The sequence below is a fragment of the Pristiophorus japonicus genome, chromosome 15 (assembly GCF_044704955.1).
Source record: "Pristiophorus japonicus isolate sPriJap1 chromosome 15, sPriJap1.hap1, whole genome shotgun sequence".
Classification (NCBI taxonomy): domain Eukaryota; kingdom Metazoa; phylum Chordata; class Chondrichthyes; family Pristiophoridae; genus Pristiophorus; species Pristiophorus japonicus.
Window position 1 is genome coordinate 12,484,254 of NC_091991.1, and position 25,505 is coordinate 12,509,758.

Here is a 25,505-nt window from a genome sequence, read left to right on the forward strand (position 1 = left end):
TCCAGGCAGCCTAAAGAGTAACCAGCACTAAGGGGTTTGAGTCAGGAGATCACGGCCCCTGCCAGCAGCAAATTGAAAGTTTAAACCGCGCTCAGTCCAGGGCAAGAGGCATGGTGTGTGTCATAAGTCCAGCTACGACCCGGGCAGACCTGGAAGAGCAGGAGAAAACTGTTCAGTCACCCCCTGTGGCGCCAGGGAACAACCCGGTTGGGCAGCAGGAGGGAGGGACAATTGCTCAGGCAGGCAGGGAGTACGGACCACCACCCCCTGTGGCGCCAGGGTTTAACTCGGTTTGGCAGCAGGGAGAGAAGGGTGAGCCAGAACTGAAAGGGTCGGAGCCAGGACCAATGTGTCCGGTCCGGCAGCAAAAGTTCAGCGTGTCTGTGGGTGCAGCACCGGGGGTTCTTGAGAGCCAATTTGTGGTTCCCCACACCACCCAACAGTTGAGGGCTATGGTAAGCCACCTGAGTAAGCTTACACATAAGGGAGACCCCTCCGTCCACTTCATGGAAGTGGAACAGGCAGCCGAGATTAGCGGATGTGATGACTCAGAGCAGGTAAAACTGCTCCTTTTCTCCCTGGACAGTAAGCTGCACCAGTCCCTTTCGGCGGAGTACTGAAAGGGCAGGGGTACATATGATGATGTCCAGGATGAAGTTCTGGAGGCCATGGGTCTAAATGAGGGAAGTCCCTTCTCCTGAGTGGAGAGGACAGTGCAGCTCATGGGAGAAACCCCTCAGGCTTTCGCTGACAGGCTGTGGCCTGTGTATCAGCGAGCCTGCGGTATGGCTCTCGACCGGGCAAACCTTACACCGGGCGAATGGGCACAATGGCTCCGGAGCATAGTGGCAAACAGCCTGCCCCGGATCAAAGCCAGAGCAGAGCTTTGGTTTGCCTCGAGGGACCCCCCCCAAGCCACTGAGGAAACAGTGATCAGGCAATTGACCATGGCATATCGGAACTGCAGGGGGGGGGTGGGGAAGAGCACCCACCCAAGGGAAAGGTACATGAGTTAAAACCCAGTCAGGGAAAGAAAGAGTGGCACCGGGGAGGGGGCAACCCTCCGAAACCAAGCGTAACTGCTTTGGGTGCGGGAAGAATGGGCATTGGAGGAAGGACTGTAGGAATCCCTGGAAGGATAGGGTAGGAAAGAATCCCACAGTCCCAGCCCAAAAGACCGAGCCGTTGGTCTCTCCCCAAACATTTGAGGCCGCGGTGGCTGCAGTCCGAACCGCACTAATGGGTCCGGGGAAGATAGCCACGGCCACCGGCACAGTGATACCATCTGCCCCATCTCACCCAGATTTATGACTAGAACCAGCGCAGCCTGTCTACCTGTGTCCCCTAGTGTACGGTGCCTGGAAGCGACCGGATGTCGAGATGGAGGTGGAGAGATTCAAGGGGACTTATTTGCTGGACACTGGAGCATCGTGCACCTTAGTCTTTGCAGATGACCCCACAGCCTCACCTCTATCAAACGGGACCCCGTACAGCCTAGTGGGATTCATGGGCAATGAACAGGCTGGCTCATTCTCCATCCCGCTGTCCATTCAATTAGGAACACTGCACACTAAGTGGACGAGTGTCCTGATGAAGTGGGAGCAGGAGGGAAAAGGAATCCTGGGGGCCGATTTTAGTATAGGTCACCGGATTCTCGTGGATTTAAGAAACCATTGTCTGTGGGGGGCAGCCTGTACCGGTAAAGAACGTGAGGTAGCAGTCATCCCAGAGAAACAGGGAAAGGGGACCCTGTGTACAATGAAGCCAAAGGAGGGTTACGACCTTGAACTACTGGTCAGTAACACTCCAGTGGAGTACCAGGCCGTTGTGCGAGCATACTTCGCCATGTTTGCCATTCACAAACATGATTGTGGGAGAGTAAACGGGGCCGAGGTCAGTGTGAGTGGGGACCCCATGACCCGACCACAAAAGCAGTACAATTTCCCCAGGGAAGCAGAGGCAGACATGGAAACGGCCACGAGTTCTTTGGTTAAACAGGGGGTATTGAGACCGATAGCCACCCATGTGAACTCTCCACTGTGGCCGGTTAAGAAACCGGACAATTCCTGGAGAGCCACGGTGGATTACCGGGCACTCAACCGTAACATCCCCCGCCTGTGCACCCACAGTCGCAGCCATCGCCGGAATTATCCCAGCATCCGCAACCACCTTCACGGTGCTGGATATTTCCAACGGGTTTTGCTCCATTCCCTTGCGAAGGGAGGACCAGTACAAGTTCACTTTTACATTTAAAGGCCAACAGTACACTTGGAACTGCCTGCCCCAGAGTTTTCACAACAGCCCCAGCATTTTTCATCAATGCTAACTCCTTGAAGGGTTTTAGCAGACCCCGGCAGCTGGTCCAGTATGTGGACGACCTGCTCCTATTCACCGATGAGGGTGAGGAGCATGGCCCACTACTGGCCGAGCTGCTGGAGCTACTTAGGGAGGAAGGTTTTAAAGTTAGCCCCAAAAAGGCGCAGATCGGCCAAAAGGAAGTAAAGTTCCTGGGACTGACAGTGCGCGCTGGGAAAAGAGCCATTGACAAGGCTAGAAAGGAGGCAGTACAGGAATTACCAGCCCCCAACACAGTAACGGGAGTGAGATCTTTTCTGGGGCTAACAAGGTACTGCAGAGACTGCATTGAGGATTATGCAGCCACAGCAGCCTCTCTGCTCCGGCTCCTACACAAGGGAGTGGTGTGGGATTGGGACAAAAGTTGCGAGGCAGCATTTCAACAACTCAAGGAAAGGTTGCAGACCGCACCGGCCCGAGGAGCGATTGATCGGGGGAAAGAGTTTTTCCAGGAGGTGGCAGCCAGCGGAGACAGTCTGAGCGCAGTGCTGTTGCAGAAACGGCACGGCCAGCTGAGACCGGTGGTTTACTCCTCCAGGATACTCACCGATGTGGAAAAGGGGTACTCCAACTGTGAGAGGCACTTACTGGCCACTCACTGGGCTGTGAAGAGATCTTTAATCTTCACGGGAGGGTCCCCTATCACACTCCTCACCCACCATACGCCTACCCAGATGCTCCTGGATGGCAGTGCTCACATCGCTCGCTGGACCCTACTCCTCTCCCAGATGGACCTAAGGGTAAAAGGCCTCTGCGAGCCAAGGCTCGCAGCTAACATGATCTACCCGGGGACAGCCCACCGGTGCTCTGTAGAAGGGGTATGGGAGGTCAACGTAGGTTTTCGGGCCGGGATACACCCCACGGGCCGCGAAATCTATGTGGACAGTTTGAACACAGTAACTGTTGGTGAACGACTCACAGGGTGCAGAGTCTACGACCCAGAAGCGAACATTGCCCTGGCTATTAAACTCCCCAGCACCATGAGCGCCCAGCATGCTGAACTGTCCGCGGTGGTATATGTGGTCACACACCCCGAGAAATTCCCCTACCCCGTACACGATTTGCTCGGACAGTATGTTTACATGCAACTCGTGTACGGAGTACCTGGCCATCTGGTCCCGTCAGGGGTGTACCTCAGCCGACGGGAGACCTTTGGCAATCAAGCCCCTGCTGGAAAAGATCATGACGGCCGTGGGGAGGAAAGGGAGATTTACATTCACAAGGTGAAAGCCCACTCGACCACTGAACCTCGAGGTCAGGGAAACCAGCAGGCAGACGTGTTGGCTAAGGAGGGTGCTCGCACAGGGAAGTTTTGGGATCCATACGCCCTAAACCCCATAGCAGCAGTTAGGGGCAGGGTAGGAACAGCAGGCAGGGCAGGGCTAGTATTAGCCCCGGATCTGAAAACAGTTCAAACCCAGGACCCAGCCCTAAGAACTGTTTTAAATGCAATAACCAAGGGAGAAAAGGTAGAAGGACAATACGGCACAGCAGCCATGACCATTAAATAAGGCTATTCAGGGGAGAGCAATGGGTAGTGCCACAGCAACACAGGGGGAAATTCCTCCAACTGGTCCATGAGGGTCCAGGAGCAGGGCACTCCGGACCTGAGACCACCTGGCAACGGGTGGAACAGGCAGGGTGGTGGCCGAGACTCAGGGAGGATGTCCGCGAATTCTGCGCCGACTGCCTAGTGTGTGCTGCTAACAACCCTGACCCCCAGAAAAGGAAGGTGTTCCATGGGACACATCAGGAGGGTAGAGGGACCATGGCAGTCGATTCCGATTGACTACATCAGGCTCCTACCCACTGCCCAGGGAGGCTATAAGTACTGCCTAGTCCTGGTGGATGTGTTCTCCAAATGGGTTGAAGCCTTCCCATGCCGAACAGCCACCGCTTTAGGAACGGCTAGGATCCTTGTGAAAGAGGTATTCTCCCGGCGGGGACTACCACAGTATGTGGAGTCTGACCAGGGGAGCCACTTCACAGGTCAGGTAATGCAAGCAACCCTTAATGTGCTCGGCATTCAAGGGAAATGGCACGTTGCCCACAACCCACAGTCATCTGGTATTGTGGAGCGTTTAGTCCGCACCATTAAAGAAAGGCTGCAGAAGGAGATGGGAGACTCACCCCAAAAATGGGTAGAGATCTTACCGCTGGTCCTAATGGGGACCCGGGGTAGCCAGTCAAAGAGCACGGGGTATTCCCCCACACGAGCTCATGACTGGTAGGGCCATGCGAACCCCCACCCACGTCCTATCCCCAGTGCTCACGGAAGGTCAGCTCAGAGAGGTGAACCGGGACCGTTTTATCAAGAATCTGTTTGAACACCTCAAGCAGATTCACTGGCAAGCTGCAAATAACATGGGGAACCAGCATCGGAGCAAGCGATTGCTGCTAGAATCCCGCAAGCACCACGAATGGGAGATAGGGGATCAGGTGATGGTTAGGAATTTTGCCCGGGTAGGAACATTTGAAGCTCTATATATGGGACCATACCACATTGTGGACAAGGCAAGCCCCATGGTCTATGCCATAAAGATGCCCCACTGCACAAAGTGGTTCCATATCAACCAATGTAAGCTGTTTAAACCAGGGGAGCCCGAAAAACATAAGAAGCAGCCAGCAGCCGCTGGCTGTGAAAGTCCCAAAGGGGGGCGGGGCAGCCACACAAACAGGGCAGGTGGGAGCGGTGAACTGCGTTACTGGAGGGACGATCCCACCAATTGCTTGGGGCTCGGATGCACCCCCCAGTAACAGTAACCCCAAGAAGGACTACCCACACACCACAGCCAAAAGCCCCGTGGTCACCAGCGCCCCAGTTCCAGTGGTTCGGTCCAGGTAAGGCCGCCACCAGAAAGGGGACACCCAAGGTCAGGAAGCGTTCTAAAGATAAGGGCCCCCAGCCTGCAGCCTCAGGCTGCGCAAAACCTACAGAGCAGGACTCTGCGACCACACCAAAAGGGGCAGTGTGCTGCATCATCGAAGGGAACAGTTCCCCGATCGCCTGGGACACAGGGCAAACCCCAGTAACATTAGGGAGAGCCCTCCAGATGTTGCAGCTCAGGCCGCCTTACCTTCAGCCTTACAAGCTGCCCAGAAGCCGTCCCAAGCGGAGGCTAAACAGGAATTAGCCTGGCCACCCGGAGACGGGTGGCAGATGTACATACAGCAAGTTCTTAATGGTATGGGAATTTAAGTGTGGGGAAAGGAAGTTTAGATAGTTTCGTTTTAGTTATTAGTGACCATGTGAGGACTCGTTCACCCGTGCCAACCCGGAGAATTGTCTCAGGGCATGGCTGTCTTTTATGTATCCCCACGGGAACTGGGAAGGAATTTTAAATGGAAAAGGTGCTGCTCCTGCTCGCCCTAATGGGGGTGAGCACCGGCGACCGAGGAGACGTGGAAGAATCCCTCATTTACGGTTGTTCAGGAGGGAGGGTACCGATCGTGACCGCCGGGGGTGGCCCCCGAGACGTGGAAGAACTCGTCGTTTACGCCCACGAGGGAAGAGGGCCAGGGTGGCTGGGATCTAACTCTACCCGCTACTCCAGCCAGGAAGGGTTTACCTACGGGGAGGCCTCACTTCCATTCCCCCCGGATGCGGATCATCGCTGCCCGAGTCAGTGTTACAGAGGGAAAGTGTGTGTGTTTGACTTGCAAAGCGAACATTCCCCCTGGGAAGATGTGGTGGCTCAGAAAACTCAGCAAGGACGCATGGGAGCAAGAGTCGGATTGGGAAAGACTCAGTAATGATACGTACCGCACCATCACGGGGACACGGGGAGGAGTAAAAGTGTGTTGGGACAAATGGTGGGAATCCGAACAAGGAATTTATGCTTGCATGTGGGGATCAGAGAGTATTTGTCCCGCAGGCATATCGATCGCCTTCGCCAGGCAATGGCAAGATGACGGGGCAGGGACGGGGTGGGACTCTAGCCTACACGGGTGTGCGGTCCCACATTCCCCACTCCCAATTAACGCCAAGGAACTAAGAGCACACATTAAGAAACCCCTACCCACAACCCCGCCAATACGCACAGTAATAGAAAGGTGTCCTACGAGTTTGACTTAGGCAATGTAGACAAAACAGAATTATACAATTTAGACGCCAGAAACACTATGGGTACCGGGAGACAAAAGAGGAGAACCTGGAACGATGTCTTTACAGCATATAGCACAGGATCCTCTGTTATAAATAGCCTAGATGACATGGAACTGCAAACACAAATAAATGGTCTAAAGAATCAACTGCGCAAAATCCTACAGGATGAAAACACAGTGGTAAGCTCAGAACAACACGAGGACCAAGCTATGATGGTCCATTTAAAAGAGATCATTGCTGAGCTGGAAAGTCACGTCAAAACAGTAAATGCACTCATCCGGGAGGATAGGATTGCCTCAGATCAGGCTGCACAGAATGAGGTGTGTGTGCTGTACAGGGCATGGCTGTTGGGCGAGGGCCGCAACAACCTGGAGGATTTAAAGGAAGGTTTCGTCCCCTCCTGGATCAGCAACAAGCACCTCGCAGCCCTCCACCCGTTTAGTAATTCGCTGACCCCGTGTCAGCTCCGTCTAGCCTCTGAAGCTTACCTTGTCCCGGTGGATTGCGGGCGTTCCAACCACACTATCATGGGGATAGTAGTGAGGATGCCGGTCATGGGTGAGACAGCCCGACCCGCGCCGGTATGCAGAGTGGAAAATATTAGGATCATTCAGGGAGGTGTACACATTCGCTTCACAGCGGTCCCACATTATGTCAACCAGTCAACCAGAACCAACCCGACAAAACCGAAGATTTTTCCACTCGACAAGCTAGTCCTACGCTACCAAGGGGTACAGACTACAGAACCTGGACAACTAAGGCGAACCCCGGAGTTGGAACTGTCAAAAGGGAATTGGTGAGCATGGTCCCCGAAACCCCAGAGTTCCAACCTAGCTAGAAAGTGGGTCTGGGAGGTTGGGTTTTTCTTACTGTTCCTACCTGTTGATGTTCTTGTGTGTTTTCCCCTTCCAGGTTTAGTGCATAAATATTTTGGGAGGTGGGAGGACTGTGTTCTTTTAATCTGTTATATGTGTCATGTATTCAACCAGCATTGTAACCCATGTATAAACTGACCTAAGTTGTACACCGTGAGAACACTGACCACTAGGTGGGAGACACTCCTAACCTGGACCTTCAGGTATAAAAGGGGAAGCTCCACCCACCTTCATCACTTGAGTGCTAAGGAATAAAGGACAGGTCACAGACTGACCTTCTCTCAAGCATGGGCCTCGTGTGCATTTATACTGTGTAGTAAGGACGTATCAATGGCGACAAGAAACTGGGATTTAAACCACGCGAGCATGGCCACTAGCAGAACAGACGAGAGGTACTGTGTTAAGGAATGGTTGGGACAGAGATTCAACATTGTTAAAGCAGCACACTGTTCTCCAGGCAGACAAGGGCAGTCAGGCATGCCCCAACATGTAGTCGAACCCAGAGGAGGAGGTCGACAGAGACAATGGCAAGCTGAACAGCGATTCACGCCATTGCAAGGGACAATGCGGCCAGTAATGGGGCCATCAACACCTGTTAATGGTGCACTCAAGGACAATAACAGGGGCAGTCAGGGATGATCGACTGGCAATGGACCTTTTGTTTCAAACCGCAACTCATGCTGGAGGCGTGGAGGCAAACACTCAGCCGGAGTTTGCAGAGATGAGCAAAATACCTGCAGAAATTGCAGAAATGGACACTGGGGGAAATCGCTGGAAGCTGAAGTTCAGCGAGTTCATGTGGAGCACGTATACAGTTCATACACCAGGACGCCACCGATAATGATGAAAGTGCTCCTCAATGGCATCCCAGTATCAATGGAGTTAGACACGGGGGCCAGCCAGTCCCTGATGGGCATCAAACAGTTCGAAAATTTGTGGGCATCCAAGGCCAGGAGGCCAAAATTATCCCCGATTGACGCACAGCTACGGACTTACACAAAGCAGATCATTCCGGTGCTAGGCAGCGCCACGGTAGTCATGACCCACAAAGATTCGGAGAACAGGTTGCCACTCTGGATTGTCCCAGGGGACGGTCCCGCACTACTGGAGAGGAGTTGGCTTGCTGTCATGAACTGGAAATGGGGCGATGTCAATGCAATTTCCTCTGTGGAGCGAGTATCATGCTCACAGGTCCTGGACAAATGTGACTCATTATTCCAACCCGGCATTGGCACTTTCATGGGGGCCAAGGTAGTGATTCACATAAACCCGGACGCCAGACCAGTACACCACAAGGCCAGAGCGGTGCCATACGTGATGCGGGAAAAGATAGAAGGCGAATTGGACCGCCTGTTGAGGGAAGGCATCATCTCGCCAGTTGAATTCAGTGACTGAGCGAGCCCAATTGTGCCGGTGCTCAAGGCGGATGGGTCGGTCAGGATATGTGGCGATTACAAGGCCACCATCAATCGGGTGTCACTCCAAGACCAGTACCCGCTACCGAGAGCGGAGGACCTCTTTGCGACGCTATCCGTGGCAAACATTTTTCAAAATTGGACCTAACCTCAGCTTACATGACCCAGGAGCTGGCGAGTGAGTCGAAGAAGCTGACCACCATCACGACACACAAGGGGTTGTTTGTGTACAACAGATGTCCGTTCGCGATTCGCTCGGCCGCCGCGATCTTCCAACGAAATATGGAAAGCCTCCTCAAGTCGATTCCAGGGACGGTGGTTTTTCAGGACGACATCCTCATTACGGGTTACGATACTGAAGAACACCCCCACAACCTGGAGGAGGTGCTACGCAGACTGGACCGGGTAGGTCTGCGACTGAAAAAGGCGAAGTGCGTCTTCCTATCTCCAGAGGTAGAATTCCTGGGGATGAGGGTAGCAGCAGACGGGATCAGCCCTACTGCATCCAAGACGGAAGCGATCCAGAGGGCACCCAGATCCCGTAACACGACGGAGCTGCGTTCGTTCCTGGGGCTCCTGAACTATTTTGGTAACTTTCTTCCCAAATTGAGCACGCTGCTAGAGCCGCTACACGTGCTCCTACGCAAAGGTCGCGAATGGGTCTGGGGGGACAGCCAGGAAAGGGCTTTTAATAGAGCACGCGATTTGTTATGTTCCAACAATCTGTTAACGCTATATGACCCATGTAAGAAACTTGTGTTAACGTGCGATGCGTCGTCCTATGGTGTCGGGTTTGTGTTGCAGCATGTCAATGCCAAGGGTCAGTTACAGCCGGTAGCTTATGCCTCCAGGAGTCTGTCCCAGGCAGAAAGGGGCTACGGGATGGTAGAAAAGGAGGCGCTCGCATGTGTATATGCGGTAAAGAAAATGCACCAGTACCTGTTTGGCAGGAAATTTGAGCTGGAGACAGATCACAAACCCCTAACGTCCCTTTTGGCCGACAACAAGGCCATAAATGCAAACGCATCGGTCCGCATACAGAGGTGGGCACTCACGTTAGCTGCCTATGACTACACAATTCGGCACAGACCGGGCACCGAAAACTGTGCCGATGCACTCAGCAGGCTCCCACTAGCCACCACTGAGGGGGCTACCGAGCATGGTGCTGAGAAGGTCATGGCTGTTGAAGCTTTCGGAAGCGAAGGCTCACCCGTGACAGCCCGTCAGATTAAAGTCTGGACAAATAGAGACCCGCTATTGTCTCTAGTCAAGAAATGTGTCCTGAATGGGGACTGGGCAGCCACGTACAGGGCATGCCCTGAGAAATTTAAACCATTTCACAGGCGCAAGGATGAACTTTCGATTCAGGCCGATTGCCTATTGTGGGGAAACCGCGTAATCATGCCCCAGATGGGCAGAGAGGTGTTCATCAGAGAACTCCACAATGGGCACCCGGGCATTGTCACGATGAAGGCAATTGCCAGGTCACACGTTTGGTGGCCAGGGATAGACGCAGATCTGGAACTTTGTGTTCGCAGGTGCAACACGTGTGCCCAGCTGGGCCATGCGCCCAGGGAAGCCCCCCTAAGCCCCTGGCCATGGCCCGCCAAGCCTTGGTCACGCATCCATGTGGACTACGCAGGTCCTTTCATGGGGAAAATGTTTTTGGTTGTAGTAGACGCCTACTCCAAATGGATCGAGTGTGACATTTTAAATTCAAGCACATCCTCTGCCACGGTAGAAAGTCTACGGGCAATGTTCGCCGCCCACGGTCTACCGGACATCTTGGTCAGCGACAATGGCCCGTGCTTCACAAGCACTGAATTCCAGGACTTCATGGCAGGCAATGGGATTAACCATGTTAGAACGGCACCGTTCAAGCTGGCCTCAAACAGCCAGGCAGAACGAGCAGTGCAGATAATCAAACAGGGGATGCTCAGATTCCAAGGGGGTTCCCTACAAACCCGCTTATCACGCCTCCTGTTGGCCTATAGATCCCGACCACACTCACTCACAGGGGTTCCACCCGCAGAGCTACTAATGAAAAGGACGCTCAAAACCCGATTATCCCTTATACACCCCACCATGAAAGAAATTGTTGAGAGCAGGCACCAGTCACAATATCACTACCATGACAGGAATGCGAGGGCGCGATGTATTGATGTAAATGATCCTGTTTTTGTCCTCAACTACGCTGCAGGGCCCAAATGGCTCGCAGGCACTGTGGTTGCCAAAGAGGGAAATAGGATTCTGGTAGTTAAACTTACCAATGGACAAATCTGCCGCAAACATGTGGATCAAACAAAAAGGAGGTTCAGCAACCCCATAGAAGAAGCAGAGGAAGAACACGATATAGAGTTCACTCCACCACAGGTGACCGAACACCGGAACCAAAGGAAGGAGAGCCCAGTCACTATGGGCAGTCCGGACAGGCCTGAGGCACTGCAAACAGCAGACACTCAGGCCAGCGCCCAACAACCAGAGCCCCAACTCAGGCGCTCTACAAGGGAGCGTAAACCACCAGAGAGACTCAACCTGTGATCCCAATAAGACTTTGGGGGGGAGGTGATGTCATGTATTCAACCAGCATTGTAACCCATGTATAAACTGACCTAAGTTGTATACCGTGAGAACACTGACCACTAGGTGGGAGACACTCCTAACCTGGACCTTCAGGTATAAAAGGGGAAGCTCCACCCACCTTCATCACTTGAGTGCTAAGGAATAAAGGACAGGTCACAGACTGACCTTCTCTCAAGCATGGGCCTTGTGTAGTAAGGACGTATCAATATGTGTTATGTGTTCTTCCCAAATATAGAGCATTTGAGTTGCCATTTCTCCCTATTTGTACCTGATTACTGTGATTATTAAAAACGTGCCTTTTTACTCTGTTTGAACACAATAAAACCAGTTTTGCATCCTACCCAACTGACTGTCTCAGTTTATCACACCCTCCAAATCAGTGCACAGTCTAGAATCTAGGGTGTGGGGCGCCTCGAAAACGCCAAGGAGTCAGAGAAACCTGACCAAAACACCACCCCCTACGTGATCCAGCAAGCCACTCTGTTGTGCCACTTTACGAGTCAGCCATAATGGTGTGAGACTGGTTTTATGTGTTTTTTAATGTTTCGGAATACAATCAGAAATTGGTGGAAACATTTAGCCGGTCGGGCAGCATCGGGGGGGAAAGGAGGCAGTCCACTTTTTATGTTTCAGGTCGATGGCCCTCCATTGATATTTCGCTTTTGGTTTTGTTTCTGTCTCTAATTTAAGCCGATGTGTTTGTTGCCTCTTGTCGATTGAAAGCTATTTATTTGTTAGTGCACAATCCAGTTAGCACCACTCCAATTGTCACAGTCAGTGGGAGATGCTGTGAGCGAGCGCGAGGCTGCGCTCTGGGACTGCAGGTTGGAATTTGGGGATGGGGATCAGCACCTTCACTGCCTGCCTGCCCTGTTTATCAACCATGAATCTATCAGTGGCCAAGAGAAATCGATATCAAACTACTGCATCAAAACTCCTCAATTCCTACAATTAATCTTCGATTTGATCCGACAGTTCTTGCTCAGTTGCTTGCACTTGGTAATCTCGCTGAAGACTTCGATGAGTTATTCCCCTTCATTGGGCTCACAGTCTTGCTGGGATAACACTCCTGAATGGTTAGTTTCCTTGCTCGTTCAGACACGCTGCCAATCCCGAACATCCGGAGTTCAATAATTGGGCAGCAAGAGATAGGATAAATAATTCTCCTGTGTTCCATCTGAATGGCTCCGATTCCTTTCCGTTCTCTTCACTGTTTGCTGTTTTTAATGTTAGGTCCTGCCTCCTTTAATCTTGCTTCTTCATTGCCTCTAGCCGGTGGAAAATGACATACAGCGAATTCACTGATCCTGAGCTCCTCACGGCTCAGACAATCAGCACTACACTCTCTCAGCCCCAATGCCAACTACTGCTCCCATTAAGAATGGCTCCTGCTAGGAGCGTGGAATAGTTACCTTGCAGTCAGAACATCGTGGGCTCATATGAACATAAGAAATAGGAGCAGGAGTCGGCCGCCTGGCTCCTCGAGCCTGCTCCACCATTCAATAAGATCATGGCTGATCTGATCATGGGCTCAGCTCCACTTCCCTGCCCGCTCCCCATAACCCTTCACTCCCTTATCGCTCAAAAATCTGTCTTTCTCCGCCTTAAATATATTCAATGGCCCAGCCTCCTCAGCTCTCTGGGGAAACGAATTCCATAGATTTACAACCCTCAGAGAAGAAATTCCTCCTCATCTCAGTTTTAAATGGACGGCCCCTTATTCTTAAACTATGCCCCCTCAAGTTCTAGATTCCCCCACGAGGGGCAACATCCTCTCTGCATCTATCCTGTCAAGCCTCCTCAGTATCTTATGTTTCAATAAGATCATCTCTCATTATTCTAAACTTCTAAAGTTCAAGTCCTGCTTCAGCACATAATCCAAGCTGAATCTCCCAGTGCAGTACTGAGGGAGCACTGCACTGTCGGAGGGGCAGTACTGAGGGAGCACTGCACTGTCGGAGGGGCAGTACTGAGGGAGCACTGCACTGTCGGAGGGGCAGTACTGAGGGAGAACTGAACTGTTGGAGGGGTAGTACTGAGAGAAAGCTGCACTATCGGAGGGGCAGTACTGACGGAGCGCTGCACTGTCGGAGGGGCAGTACTGAGAGAAAGCTGCACTATCGGAGGGGCACTACTGAGGGAGAGCTGCACTGTCAGAGGGACAGTACTGAGAGAAAGCTGCACTATCGGAGGGGCAGTACTGAGGGAAAGCTGCACTGTCGGAGGGGCAGTACTGAGGGAGAGCTGCACTATCGGAGGGACAGTACTGAGGGAAAGCTGCACTGTCGGAGGGACAGTACTGAGGGAGAGCTGCACTATCGGAGGGGCAGTACTGAGGGAGAGCTGCACTATCGGAGGGGCAGTACTGAGGGAAAGCTGCACTATCAGAGGGGCAGTACTGAGGGAGAGCTGCACTATCGGAGGGGCAGTACTGAGGGAAAGCTGCACTGTCGGAGGGACAGTACTGAGGGAGAGCTGCACTGTCAGAGGGGCAGTACTGAGGGAGAGCTGCACTATCGGAGGGGCAGTACTGAGGGAGAGCTGCACTATCGGAAGGGCAGTACTGAGGGAGAGCTGCACTATCGGAGGGGCAGTACTGAGGGAGAGCTGCACTATCGGAAGGGCAGTACTGAGGGAGAGCTGCACTATCGGAAGGGCAGTACTGAGGGAGAGCTGCACTGTCAGAGGGGCAGTACTGAGAGTGCGCTGTACTATCGGCCAGAGCGCTACAGTGCTGTCTTTCGAATGAAATATTAAAAAGAGGCTTTGACATAATAGATTCCATGGCCACTATTTTGAAGAAGAGCAGGGGAATTCTGCTGGTGCCCTGGCCAATTTTTATTCCTCAATCAACATCACTTAAACAGATTATCTGGTCATTATCACATTGCTGTTTGTGGGAGCTTGCTGTATGCAAAATTGACTGCTGCATTTCCTACATTACAACAGTGGCTGCACTTCAAAAGTACTTCACTATCTATAAAATGCCGAGGGACATCCTGAGATTGTAAAAAGCACTGAAGAAATGCAAGTCTTTATAATATGAATTTGTTTCTGCCATAAGTTTACTATGAAACTCAATATGTAAATACTACAATCATTGGGCAATGGAAATACAATATTTAAATTAATAAATGTCTCCTGGTTCCTGTGAACTGCTCGTATATGAAAATAGTTATTGTGATAAATATTAATGTGTTTAGCAAAGGAAGATAAATATGATCATAGCTGCAGGAATACTGATTGAAGCAGTGAGGTTAAATTATTAGCTTCGCAAAATTTAACAGCAGCACTGGATGTAGGAAAAGTGATTGAATTAAGCACCATCACATGAAGTAGCGATCACTCAGGCAGCATGGGTCAGAGTGCCTTACAGTTTAATTCCGTAAACCAGCTAATATAGGCAACCTTATGGGTGGAATAAAATGAGGCTTAAACTCCAACACCACATTCAGTGGAGTTAATTTAACACAACAATGAACATGAAAGCGAGGAAGTGATGTTGACTTTGCAGAAGGTTAGATTACAGAATCATAGAATAGTACAGCACAGGAGGCGGCCATTCGGCCCATCGAGCCCATGCCGGCTCTTTCGAAGAGCGATCCAGTTAGTCCCACACCTCCCCGCTCTCTCCCACATTCCCGATACATGGTGTATTGTGTAGTGTCATGGACACCCAGCTATGGGGATGGATATTAGAGCCATGGAAATGGGATAATAAAGATTCTCTAGAACAACAGCAGGAATGAGCAATTATCGTTATGAAGAAAGATCAAAATAGTGAGGCAATTTTAGAGAAAGCTCGGGGGGCTGGAAATCAGTCGTGGTTTTCAAAATAGATAAACAGTGAAAGATTGTTTCCACTAGTTGGTGGTAGACGTAGAGAAGATGCTTTCACTTGTGGGGGAGACCAGAACTAGGGACCATCAATATAGGATAGTCACCAATAAATCCAACAGGGAATTCAGGAGAAACTTCTTTACCCAGAGAGTAGTGAGAATGTGGAACTCGCTGCCACAGGGAGTGGTTGAGGCGAATAGTATCAATGCATTTAAGGGGAAGCTGGATAAACACGCAAGGGAGAAAGGAATAGAAGGATATGCTGATGGGGTGAGATGAAGAGAGGTAGGAGGAGGCTCGTGTGGAGCATAAACACCGGCACGGACGAGTTGGGCCGAATGGCCTGTTTCTGAGCTGTACACGCGAAGTAACGAGGGTTTAATCTTAGAGTATAAAGGACCAAATCACTAAAGAAAACGGGTGCAGTAACCTGACACGCCAAAATAGGCAGCCTTCAAAAAAAAAAAGGACCTCACGAGAAATCTGGCATCACTTTCATCAATTCTGTGAACCAATTAATGATTGAGAACTCACAACCAATGTGTGTTTTCAAGTAGGCCAATTACTGCTCAGCTGTAATGGAGAAGGTGTTTTGAATAATGTTTTGCGATAGTTATATCACTCTGCTTCCTAAATCATCCACTTCATCAATGAAGCAACAATTAGAGAGTGTGCCAATTCTGATCCCTGCTGTTCAGACATCTACTGGAGGGGGCAGTTAGTGAAGCCATGGGAAGGGATCTCACATGACTAAAAATGTGACGGGCCCCCAGTGATTTTCCAGCTGGGGCCTGCGGAGTGAATGGGGGCAATTTTAACCCAGCCTGCCAGACGGGAAGCAGGGCGGGTCCGTGTTGGACGCCCATTTTACACCCCACTTGAATTGTACATTAAATTACAGCACTGACCCACGCTTCAAAACGCACTTCATTGACGGTGAAGCGCTTTGGGATGCCCGGAGGTTCTGAAAGGCGCTATAGAAACGCAAGTTCGTTCTTTCTTCTTTCTACTGACTTCAAGAGGATAGAGAGCCCGCCCTGAACCCAAACCCTAACTCAAACCTGCCCCGTATCACATCCGGGGTGTTGGTAAAATTACCCACTGTCCCACTGTCCGGTGAGGGAGGGGGGGCAGGGGGAAGTGACGTCGGGTTGGTATTGATGTATTGGGCAAGTTATTGATCTTGTTGTGACAGAACTGACAATGCAAGTATTTAAAAATTATTGGCTGATCCAATCTGTCACAATATGAACAAAAAACTTTTACACTGTAGTGTGTAGCTGCTCCAAGAGGGCACATAGACTTTGTAAATAAAGAAAGACTTGCATTTATATAGCACCTTTCAAAACCTCAGGATGCCCCAAAGCGCTTTACAGCCAATGAAGTACTTTTGGAGTGTAGTCACGGTTGTACTGTAGGAAACGCAGCAGCCAATTTGCGAACAGCAATGACCAGATAATCTGTTTTTTAGTGATGTTGATTGCGGGATAAATATTGGCTCCAGGACACCGGGGAGAACTTATCTTCTCTTTGAAATAGTGCCATGGGATCCTTCACATCCACCTGAGAGGGCACACGGGGTCTCGCTTTAACATCTCAACAGTGCAGCACTCCCTCAGTACCGCACTGGGAGTGTCAGCATGGATTATGTGCCCAAGTCTCTGGTGTGGAACTTGAACCCACGACCTTCAGACTTTGCTACCCACTGAGCCATGGCTGACACATGCATTCTAAATTATTTAAACAGAGCAGCTGACAGCTTACTATTGGTTTTATGATCCACATATTCTCATTTACAAAATTATTTAGTAACTTACAAACTGCTCAACCCCTGGACACTGAAAAAACATCCTGTGTTTCATATAGTCATAATGTCATCTCCTTTGGGTTTACCTATACAGAGAGTGAAGGGCACAAGAACACAAGAACATAAGAAACAGGAGCAGGAGTAGGCCATTGGACCCCTCGAGCCTGTTCCGTCATTTAATAAGTTCATAGCTGATCTGAATGTAGACTTAGGGTTATGGGGAGTGGGTAGGGAAGTGGACTCAGCTCTACTTCCCTGCCCGCTCCCCATAACCCTTTATTCCCTTATCGTTCAAAAATCTGTCTATCTCCGCCTTAAATATATTCAATGACCCTGCCTCCACATCTCTCTGGGGCAGAGAATTCCACAGATTTACAACCCTCAGAGAAGAAATTCCCCCTCATCTCAGTTTTAAATGGGTGGCCCCTTATTCTGAGACTATGTCCCCTAGCTTTAGTTTCCTCTATGAGTGGAAACATCCTCTCTGCATCCAAATTGTCGATCCCCCTCATTATCTTATATGTTTCGATGAGATCACCTCTCACTCTTCTGAACTCCAATGTGTAAAGGCCCAACCTACTCAACCTATCTTCATAAGTCAACCGCCTCATCTCCGGAATCAACTTAGTGAACAGCTCCCAATGCAAGAATCTCCTTCCTTAAATTTGGAGACCAAAACTGTACGTAGTACTCCAGGTGTGGCCTCAGCAATACCCTATACAGTTGTAGCAGGATTTCTCTACTTTTATACTCTACTCCCCCTTGCGATAAAGGCCAACATTCCATTTGCCTTCCTGATTACTTGCTGTACCTGCATACTCACTTTTTATGTTTCATGCACTAGTACCCCCAGGTCCCTCTGTATTGCAGCACTTTGCAATTTTTCTCCATTTCAATTATAATTTGCGTTTCTTTTTTTTCTGTCATTTTCCTACATTATACTGCATCTGACAAATTTTTGCCCATTCACTTAGCCTGTCTATATCCCTTTGCAGATTTTTTGTGTCCTCCGCACAATTTGCTTTCCCATCCATTTTTGCATCATCAGCAAACTTGGCTACATTACACTCGGTCCCTTCATCCAAGTCATTAATATAGACTGTAAATAGTTGAGGCCCCAGCACTGATCCCTGCGGCACCCCACTAGCTACTGATTGCCAACCAGAGAATGAACTATTTATCCCGACTCTCTAACAGAAAACAGTTAGCCAATCCTCTATCCATGCTAATATATTACCCCCAACCCAGTGAACATTTATCTGGTGCAGTAACCTTTTACGTGGCACCTTATCGACTGCCTTCCGGAAATTCAAATACACCATATCCACTGGTTCCCCCTTGTCCTCCCTGCTCATTACATCTTCAAAGAATTCCAGCAAATTTGTCAAACATAATTTCCCTTTTATAAAACCATGCTGACTCTGCTTGATTGAATTATGCTTTTCCAAATGTCCTGTTACAACTTCCTTAATAATGGACTCCAGCATTTTCAAAATGGTACGGATGTTAGGCTAACTGATCTATAGTTTCCTGCTTTTTGTCTGCCTCCTTTTTTAAAAAAAAAATAGGGGCGTTTCATTTGCAGTTTTCCAATCTGCTGGGACCTCCCCGGAGCCAGGGAATTTTGGTAGATTACAACCAATGCATCCACTATTTCTGCAGTCACTTCTTTTAGGACCTGAGGATGCAAGCCATCAGGTCCAGGGAACTTCTCCACCATTAGTCCCATAATATTTGTTCAACATCTCTGCCATTTCCCTGTTCCCCATTATTAATTCCCCAGTCTCGTCCTCTAGGGGACCAACATTTACTTTAGCCACTCTTTTACTTTTTATGCACCTGTAGAAACTCTTACTATCTGTTTTTATATTTTGTGCTAGTTTACTTTCATAATCTATCTTCCCACGCTATTATTTTTTTAGTCATTCTTTGCTGGCTTTTAAAAGTTTCCCAATCCTCTGTCCTCCTACTAGTCTTGGCCACATTGTATGCCCTTGTTTTCAATTTGATACCATTTCTTATTTCCTTTGTTAGCCATGGATGGTTATCCCTTCTCTTAGTCTTTTCTTCTCATTGGAATATATTTTTGTTGAGAATTATGAAATGTCTCTTTAAATGTCTGCCACTGCTCATCAATTGTCCCACTCTTTAATCTATTTTCCCAGTTCACTTTAGCCAACTCTGCCCTCATACCTTTCTAGTCTCCTTTATTTAAGCTTAGGACACCGGTTAGAGATCCAACTTTCTCACCCTCCAACTGAATTTGAAATTCAACCATGGTATGGTCACTCATTCCTAAAGGATCCTTTACTAGGAGATGGTTTAGTAATCCTGTCTCATTACACAGTACCAGATCTAAGATAGCCTGCTCCCTGGTTGGTTCCGCAACGTACTGTTCAAGGAAACTATCCCGGATACACTCTATGAACTCTTCCTCAAGGCTACACTGGCAATTTGATTTGTCCAATCAATAAGAAGGTTAATATCACCCATGATTATTGCTGTTCCTTTATTACAAGCCTCCATTATTTCTTCATTTATACTCCGTCCAACAGTGTAGCTACTGTTAGGGGGCCTATAGACTATGCCCACCACTGACTTTTTCCCCTTATTATTCCTTATCTCCACCCAAACTGATTCAACATCTTGATCTTCTGAGTCAATATAGTTTCTCACTAACGCACTGATCTCTTCCTTTATTAACAGAGCTACCCCACCTCCTTTCCTTTCTGTCTGTCCTTCCGAATTGTCAAATACCCCTGAATATTTTGTTCCCAGCCTTGGTCGCCTTGCAACTACGTCTCTGTAATGGCTGTCAGATCATACCCATTTGTAGCTATTTGTGCTGTCAACTCATCTATTTTGTTACGCATGCTGTGTGCATTCATATAAAGAGCTTTAAAAAAAAAAAAATTTTAACCATTTTTTTCCTGCTTTGACTCCACTTTCTGATTCATTTTGATTCTGTCCCTTCCTGGCATGGTCTGGTTTTCATTTCCCTCAGTGCTACCCTGTTCTATTGCCTTCTCCTTATTCTTTGAGTTTTTAAATATTCGCTCATCTGAACCTCCCCCCCACTAATTCGTTTGGATCACTCTAGCAGTGAGCCAAGACTGAGGCTATGGATCAAATAACCACCTTCTGTGCCGTAACCTTCTATGGCTTTAATAAGAACACAAGAGCATAAGAAATAGGAGCAGGAGCAGGCCATTCGGCTCCTCGAGCCTGCTCCGTCATTCAATAAGATCATGGCTGATCTTCAACCTCAACGCCACTTTCCTGCCTGATCCCCATATCCCTTCATTCCCCTCGAGTCCAAAAATCTATCCATCTCAGTTTTGAATATACTCAACGATTCAGCATCCACAGCCCTCTGGGGCAGAGAATTCCAAAGATTCACAACCCTTTGGCCATGCCTTCAGCTGCCTGGGCCCCAAGCTCTGGAATTCCCTCCCTAAACCTCTCTGCCTCGCTACCTCTCCTGTGATAATCGCTCCTGTGAAGCACCTTGGGATGTCTTACCATGTTAAAGGCGCTGATAAATGTAAGTTGTTGTTGCTCTTGAGCAAAGCAATTTCTCCTCATCTCAGTCCTAAATGTCTGGCCCCTTATTCCGAGACTGTGACAGTTTCATAGCTAATGGCCACTCGGCTAAACCCCTTTAGCTTTCGGTATTGTTAAGTACTGGAGCTCGCTTCTGTAAGTGAGGTGCAACAGTTTACTGCTGTAATCAAACTGCCTCAGTCAATGTTTGCTTTATTATTTTCTGAAAATGATGTTTGGAGCATGACTTTGTTCACTGACCCCACTTACTGCAACTGGCAGGGCATAAAACCGTCTGCAAACGTGGTGCCAATTCACAGAATCAGCTCGAGCATTTCAATTCAAACACACATTTGCGGTTTCAATTGCGAACTTGCTCAGATATAATAATCCACAGTGGGCACAAGACCCATCAGAATCCTCCAATAATCTTGTGTGAGAAATGGCTTGATAATTGATCGATCAATCCAGACCTTCTGAACAGGAAAATTGCACCGGTCCATAATTTTACAGAATGACTGAGGAAGTAAGCAGAGAGATTCTGAGAAATATCATTAGACAGAGAGTCGTTGAGTGCGGACGGCTTTGCCACAGGGAGCGACTGAGACGGCAACCACTGCATCTTTTAAAGGAAAAGTGAATAAATATTTGAAGGAGGGATTGTGGTATCTTCTCTACGACATCACAAACACACACTCACAAGATGGCTTCAACTCAGGACCTTGTCAGGTGACCTGACCATTTATTATTTACAGCAATGACTGCATTCCCGCAGTCATGCACTAGATGGAGTTCTATATTACAGGGAACCAGGAGGAAGTACTGGGGCAATAAGATTACTTTAGGATTTCGAGAACAAAGCCAGCAGAGACACGCCGGCCAAATGGCCTCCACTGTGCTGTAAACATCCACGGTTCTAAGCTTCAGATCAACGGAAAGATCTCAACTTGACATCTGCGGCTAAAATGAATGGGAAAATTAAAATCTGGATATTCGCGGATACAACATATATACAGCTGGTTTCCCCCAATGCGGGATAGAATCAGAGAATCAAACACAGAAGGAGGCCATTCGGATAACCGTGCCTGTGACCATCATCATCATAGGCGGTCCCTCGAACGAGGATGACTTGCTTCCACAAGAGTTCACAGATGTTTCAGTGAAGGACCCGATGTTCCAGTCCTGAACTCCAGTTGAGGGGGTGGAAGATACCTGTGCGTGGATTTTTTTAAACGTGTGGTGACCGTTGCACATCAGCCACCACACGGGCTCGACAGAGCTAGGCCTTGGTCCAGTGGCAAGGGTTAACCAGGACGACTGGAGACCTGCTCTGCTGCACGGCCCGAGAGCGCACACATATCGCAGTGTGGGCTGGCCCGTGCTATCCCTGGGCCCTCGCCTCTTCTGGGACCTGAACCCTCATTTGCCGCACCTCCGCCATGATCTCTCACCGCTCCTCCTCGGTATTAACAGATTTCAAGTATTTTTCCATCACGTCTGCATCTTTCTTCATTGCAGGCACTAACTGAGCTTTCTGTTTCATGTTCTGTGTCCCTGGCAGCATCCTTTTAGGTACTTGCCTCATTTTGTTTCCTTGCAAGTTTCACGAAATAACAAAAAAAACAGAGAACCGCCAAGTTACAAGAAATGTCAGGTTTTTTCACATCACGTGATTTGCTGAGATAAATCAATTTGAAAACCTGTGATAAGTCAGTATTAAAACCACACAACATCATTGTACACACAGCCCATTGCCCAGGACTGGAGCGTGGGATCATTACATAGAGTAGGTGCTAATGTCTGGAGTACTGTGTACAGTTTTGGTCTCCTTATTTAAGGAGGGATAAGAACATAATAAATAGGAACAGGAGTAAGCCATATGGCCCCTCGAGCCTGCTCTGCCATTCAATAAGATCATGGCTGATCTGATCATGGACTCAGCTCCACTTCCCCGCCCGTTCCCCATAACCCCTTATCGCTCAAGAAACTGTCTATTTCTGTCTTAAATATATTCAATGTCCCAGCTTCCACAGCTCTCTGAGGCAGCAAATTCCACAGATTTACAACCCTCAGAGAAGAAATTTCTCCTCATCTCAGTTTTAAATGGGAGGCCCCTTATTCTAAGATTATGCCCCCTAGTTCTAGTCTCTCTTATCAGTGGAAACATCCTCTCTGCATCCACCTTGTCAAGCCCCCTCATAATCTTATACGTTTCGATAAGATCACCTCTCATTCTTCTGAACTCCAATGAGTAGAGGCCCAACCTACTCAACCTTTCCTCATAAGTCAACCCTCTCATCCCCAGAATCAACCGAGTGAACCTTCTCTGAACTGCCTCCACAGCAAGTATATCCTTTCGTAAATATGGAAACCAAAACTGCACGCAGTATTCCAGGTGTGGCCTCATCAATACCCTGTATAACTGTAGTAAGACTTCCCTGCTTTTATACCCCATCCCCTTTGCAATAAAGGCCAAGATACCATTGGCCTTCCTGATCACTTGCTGTACCTGCATACTATCCTTTTGTTTTTCATGCACAAGTACCCCCAGGTCCCGCTGTACTGCGGCACTTTGCAATTTTTCTCCATTTAAATAATAACTTGCTCTTTGATTTTTTTTCTGCCAACGTGCATGACCTCACACTTTCCAACATTATACTCCATCTGTTAAATTTTTACATTGGAGGCAGTTCAGAGAAGGTTCACTAGGTTGATTCCTGAGATGAGGGGGTTGTCTTATGAAGAAAGGTTGAGCAGGTTGGGCCTACACTCATTGGAGTTGAGAAGAATGAGAGATAATCTTATTGACACATATAAGATTCTGAGGGGGCTGGACAGGGTAGATGTGAGAGGATGCTTCCCCTCATGAGGGAATCCAGAACTAGGGGCCATAGTTTCAGAATAAGGGGTCGCCTATTTAAGACAGAGATGAGGAGGAATTTCTTCTCTCAGAGGATCGTGAATCTTTGGAGTTCTCTACCCCAGAGGGCTTGTGGAGGCTGGGTCATTGACGATATTCAAGGTGGAGATAGACAGATTTTTGAACGATAAGGGAGTCAAGGGTTATGGGGAGCGGGCGGGGAAGTGGAGTTGAGGCCAAGATCAGATCAGCCATGATCTTATTGAATGGCGGAGCAGGCTCGAGGGGCCATAAGGCTGACTCCTGCTCCTATTTCTTATGTTCTTATTTCTAAATGGTGCAATCTTAACCCCTGAAGCAAATTTGGAAATCAGAAATACTGGGGTAGAGATTGGATCTCGTCAAACAGGTGCAATGAAGCTTAATGTTAGGGATCGACATTCCGTGACCAAAGGGGGTGCTGAAAGGTGTCTGGCCCGATATTGGCTCGGGACATTTGTCAGGCATCACTGGTAGCTGCCTAAAACAAGTGTTAGGCCCCATACATATGTGAATGAAAGGCCGTTCCGAGACATTTCGGAGCGGAGCCGGGGATGGTGGGGGTGGGGGGGGCTTAACCTTAAAATTAGAGCCAGGCCATTCAGGTGTGATGTCAGGAAGCACTTCTTCACACAAAGGGTGGTGGAAATCTGGAACTCTCTTCCCCCAAAAAGCTGTTGAGCCTGGGAATTAATTGAAAACGTAAAAACTGCGATTGATAGATTTTTGTTGAGCAAAGTTGTTAAGGGATACGGAACCAAGGAGGGTACAATGTGGGAAAGTGTGAAGTTATCCACTTTGGTAGGAAAAACAAAAAGAAAAAGCAGAATATTGTTTGAATGGCAAGAGACTGGGAAATGTTTGCATTCAGAGGGCCCAGGGTGTCCTTGAACATGAATCACAGAACGTTAACATGCAGGTACAGCAAGCACTTAGGAAAGCAAATGGTATGTTAGCTTTTATTGAAAAGGGATTTGAGTAAAGAAGTCTTATTACAATTATACAGGGCATTGGTGAGGCCACACCTGGAGTATTGTGTACAGTTCTAGTCTCCTTACCCAAGGAAAGACATACGTGCCTTCGAGGGAGTGCAATGAAGGTTCACCACACTGGTTCCAGGGATGAGGGGATTGCCCTATGAGGAGAGATTGAGTGGACTAGGCCTATATACCGAGAGATTAGAAGAAGATTTAATTGAAACATATAAAATTCTTAAGGGGCTTGACAGGATTAATGCTGAGAAAATGTTTGCCCTGGCTGGGGAGTCTAGAACCAGGGGTCACAGTCTCAGAATAAAGGGTCGGTCATTTAGGGCGGAGATGAGGAGAAAGTTCTTCACTCAGAGGGTGGTGAATCTCCGGAATTTTCTATCCCAGAGGGCTGCGGAGGCTGAGTCGTTGAGTATATTCAAGACAGAGATCGATAGATTTTTGGGAACGAAGGGATATGGGGATATTGTGGGAAGATGGAGTTGAGGTTAAAGATCAGTCATAATCTCAATGAGTGGGCTTGAAGTTCGAGGGGTTGTATGGTCATATGTTTGTGAAGTAAATATACATATGAAATACATTTACCTGGATTGTGCCCGAGGTTGAAATGATGTCACCGTAGCCTCACCTGTGGCTAGTCAGCCAGTCCTACTGGATGACCCTGAGCGACAGAATAGTCCAAATGATACAGCGGAGACTGGCCCCGATTGTCTACATTCTTCCCTTCATCACATATTACACTGTGTGTCGATTGAGTTTAGCTGAACATGTGCCCCGATCATTTCTTATTCTTCTGATTCAGATTAGATTGGTTTGTAAATAAATGTAATCTTAGAATCATAGAAGCTTACAGCACAGAGCCGGCTCTTTAAAAGAGCATTCCAGCTAGTCCCATTCCCCGCCCTTTCCCCGTAGCCCTGCAATTTTATTTTTCCTTCAGGTACTTATCCAATTCCCTTTTGAAAGCCACGATTGAGTCTGCCTCCACCACCCTTTCAGGCAGCACATTCCAGATCCGAACCACTCGCTGTGTAAAAAGGTTTCCCCTCATGTCGCCTTTGGTTCTTTTGCCAATCACCTTAAATCTGTGTCCT

At 48.7% G+C, this 25,505-nt stretch overlaps 1 protein-coding gene across 2 annotated transcripts in view; it reads right to left on the reverse strand.

Moving 5' to 3' along the window:
- syt10 (synaptotagmin X) overlaps positions 1-25,505 on the reverse strand; it is a 73,160-nt gene that overhangs the window by 38,176 nt on the left and 9,479 nt on the right. Inside the window, exons 2-3 of one of the 2 annotated variants that reach the window (XM_070901558.1) lie at positions 3,460-3,488; positions 3,141-3,162 (exon numbers count right to left, since the gene is read on the reverse strand). The exons of the other annotated variant lie outside the window; for it this stretch is intronic. Coding sequence (XP_070757659.1) covers positions 3,141-3,162; positions 3,460-3,488 — 51 coding nt within the window. The remainder of the gene's footprint in view (positions 1-3,140; positions 3,163-3,459; positions 3,489-25,505) is intronic. 2 annotated transcript variants of the gene reach the window in all.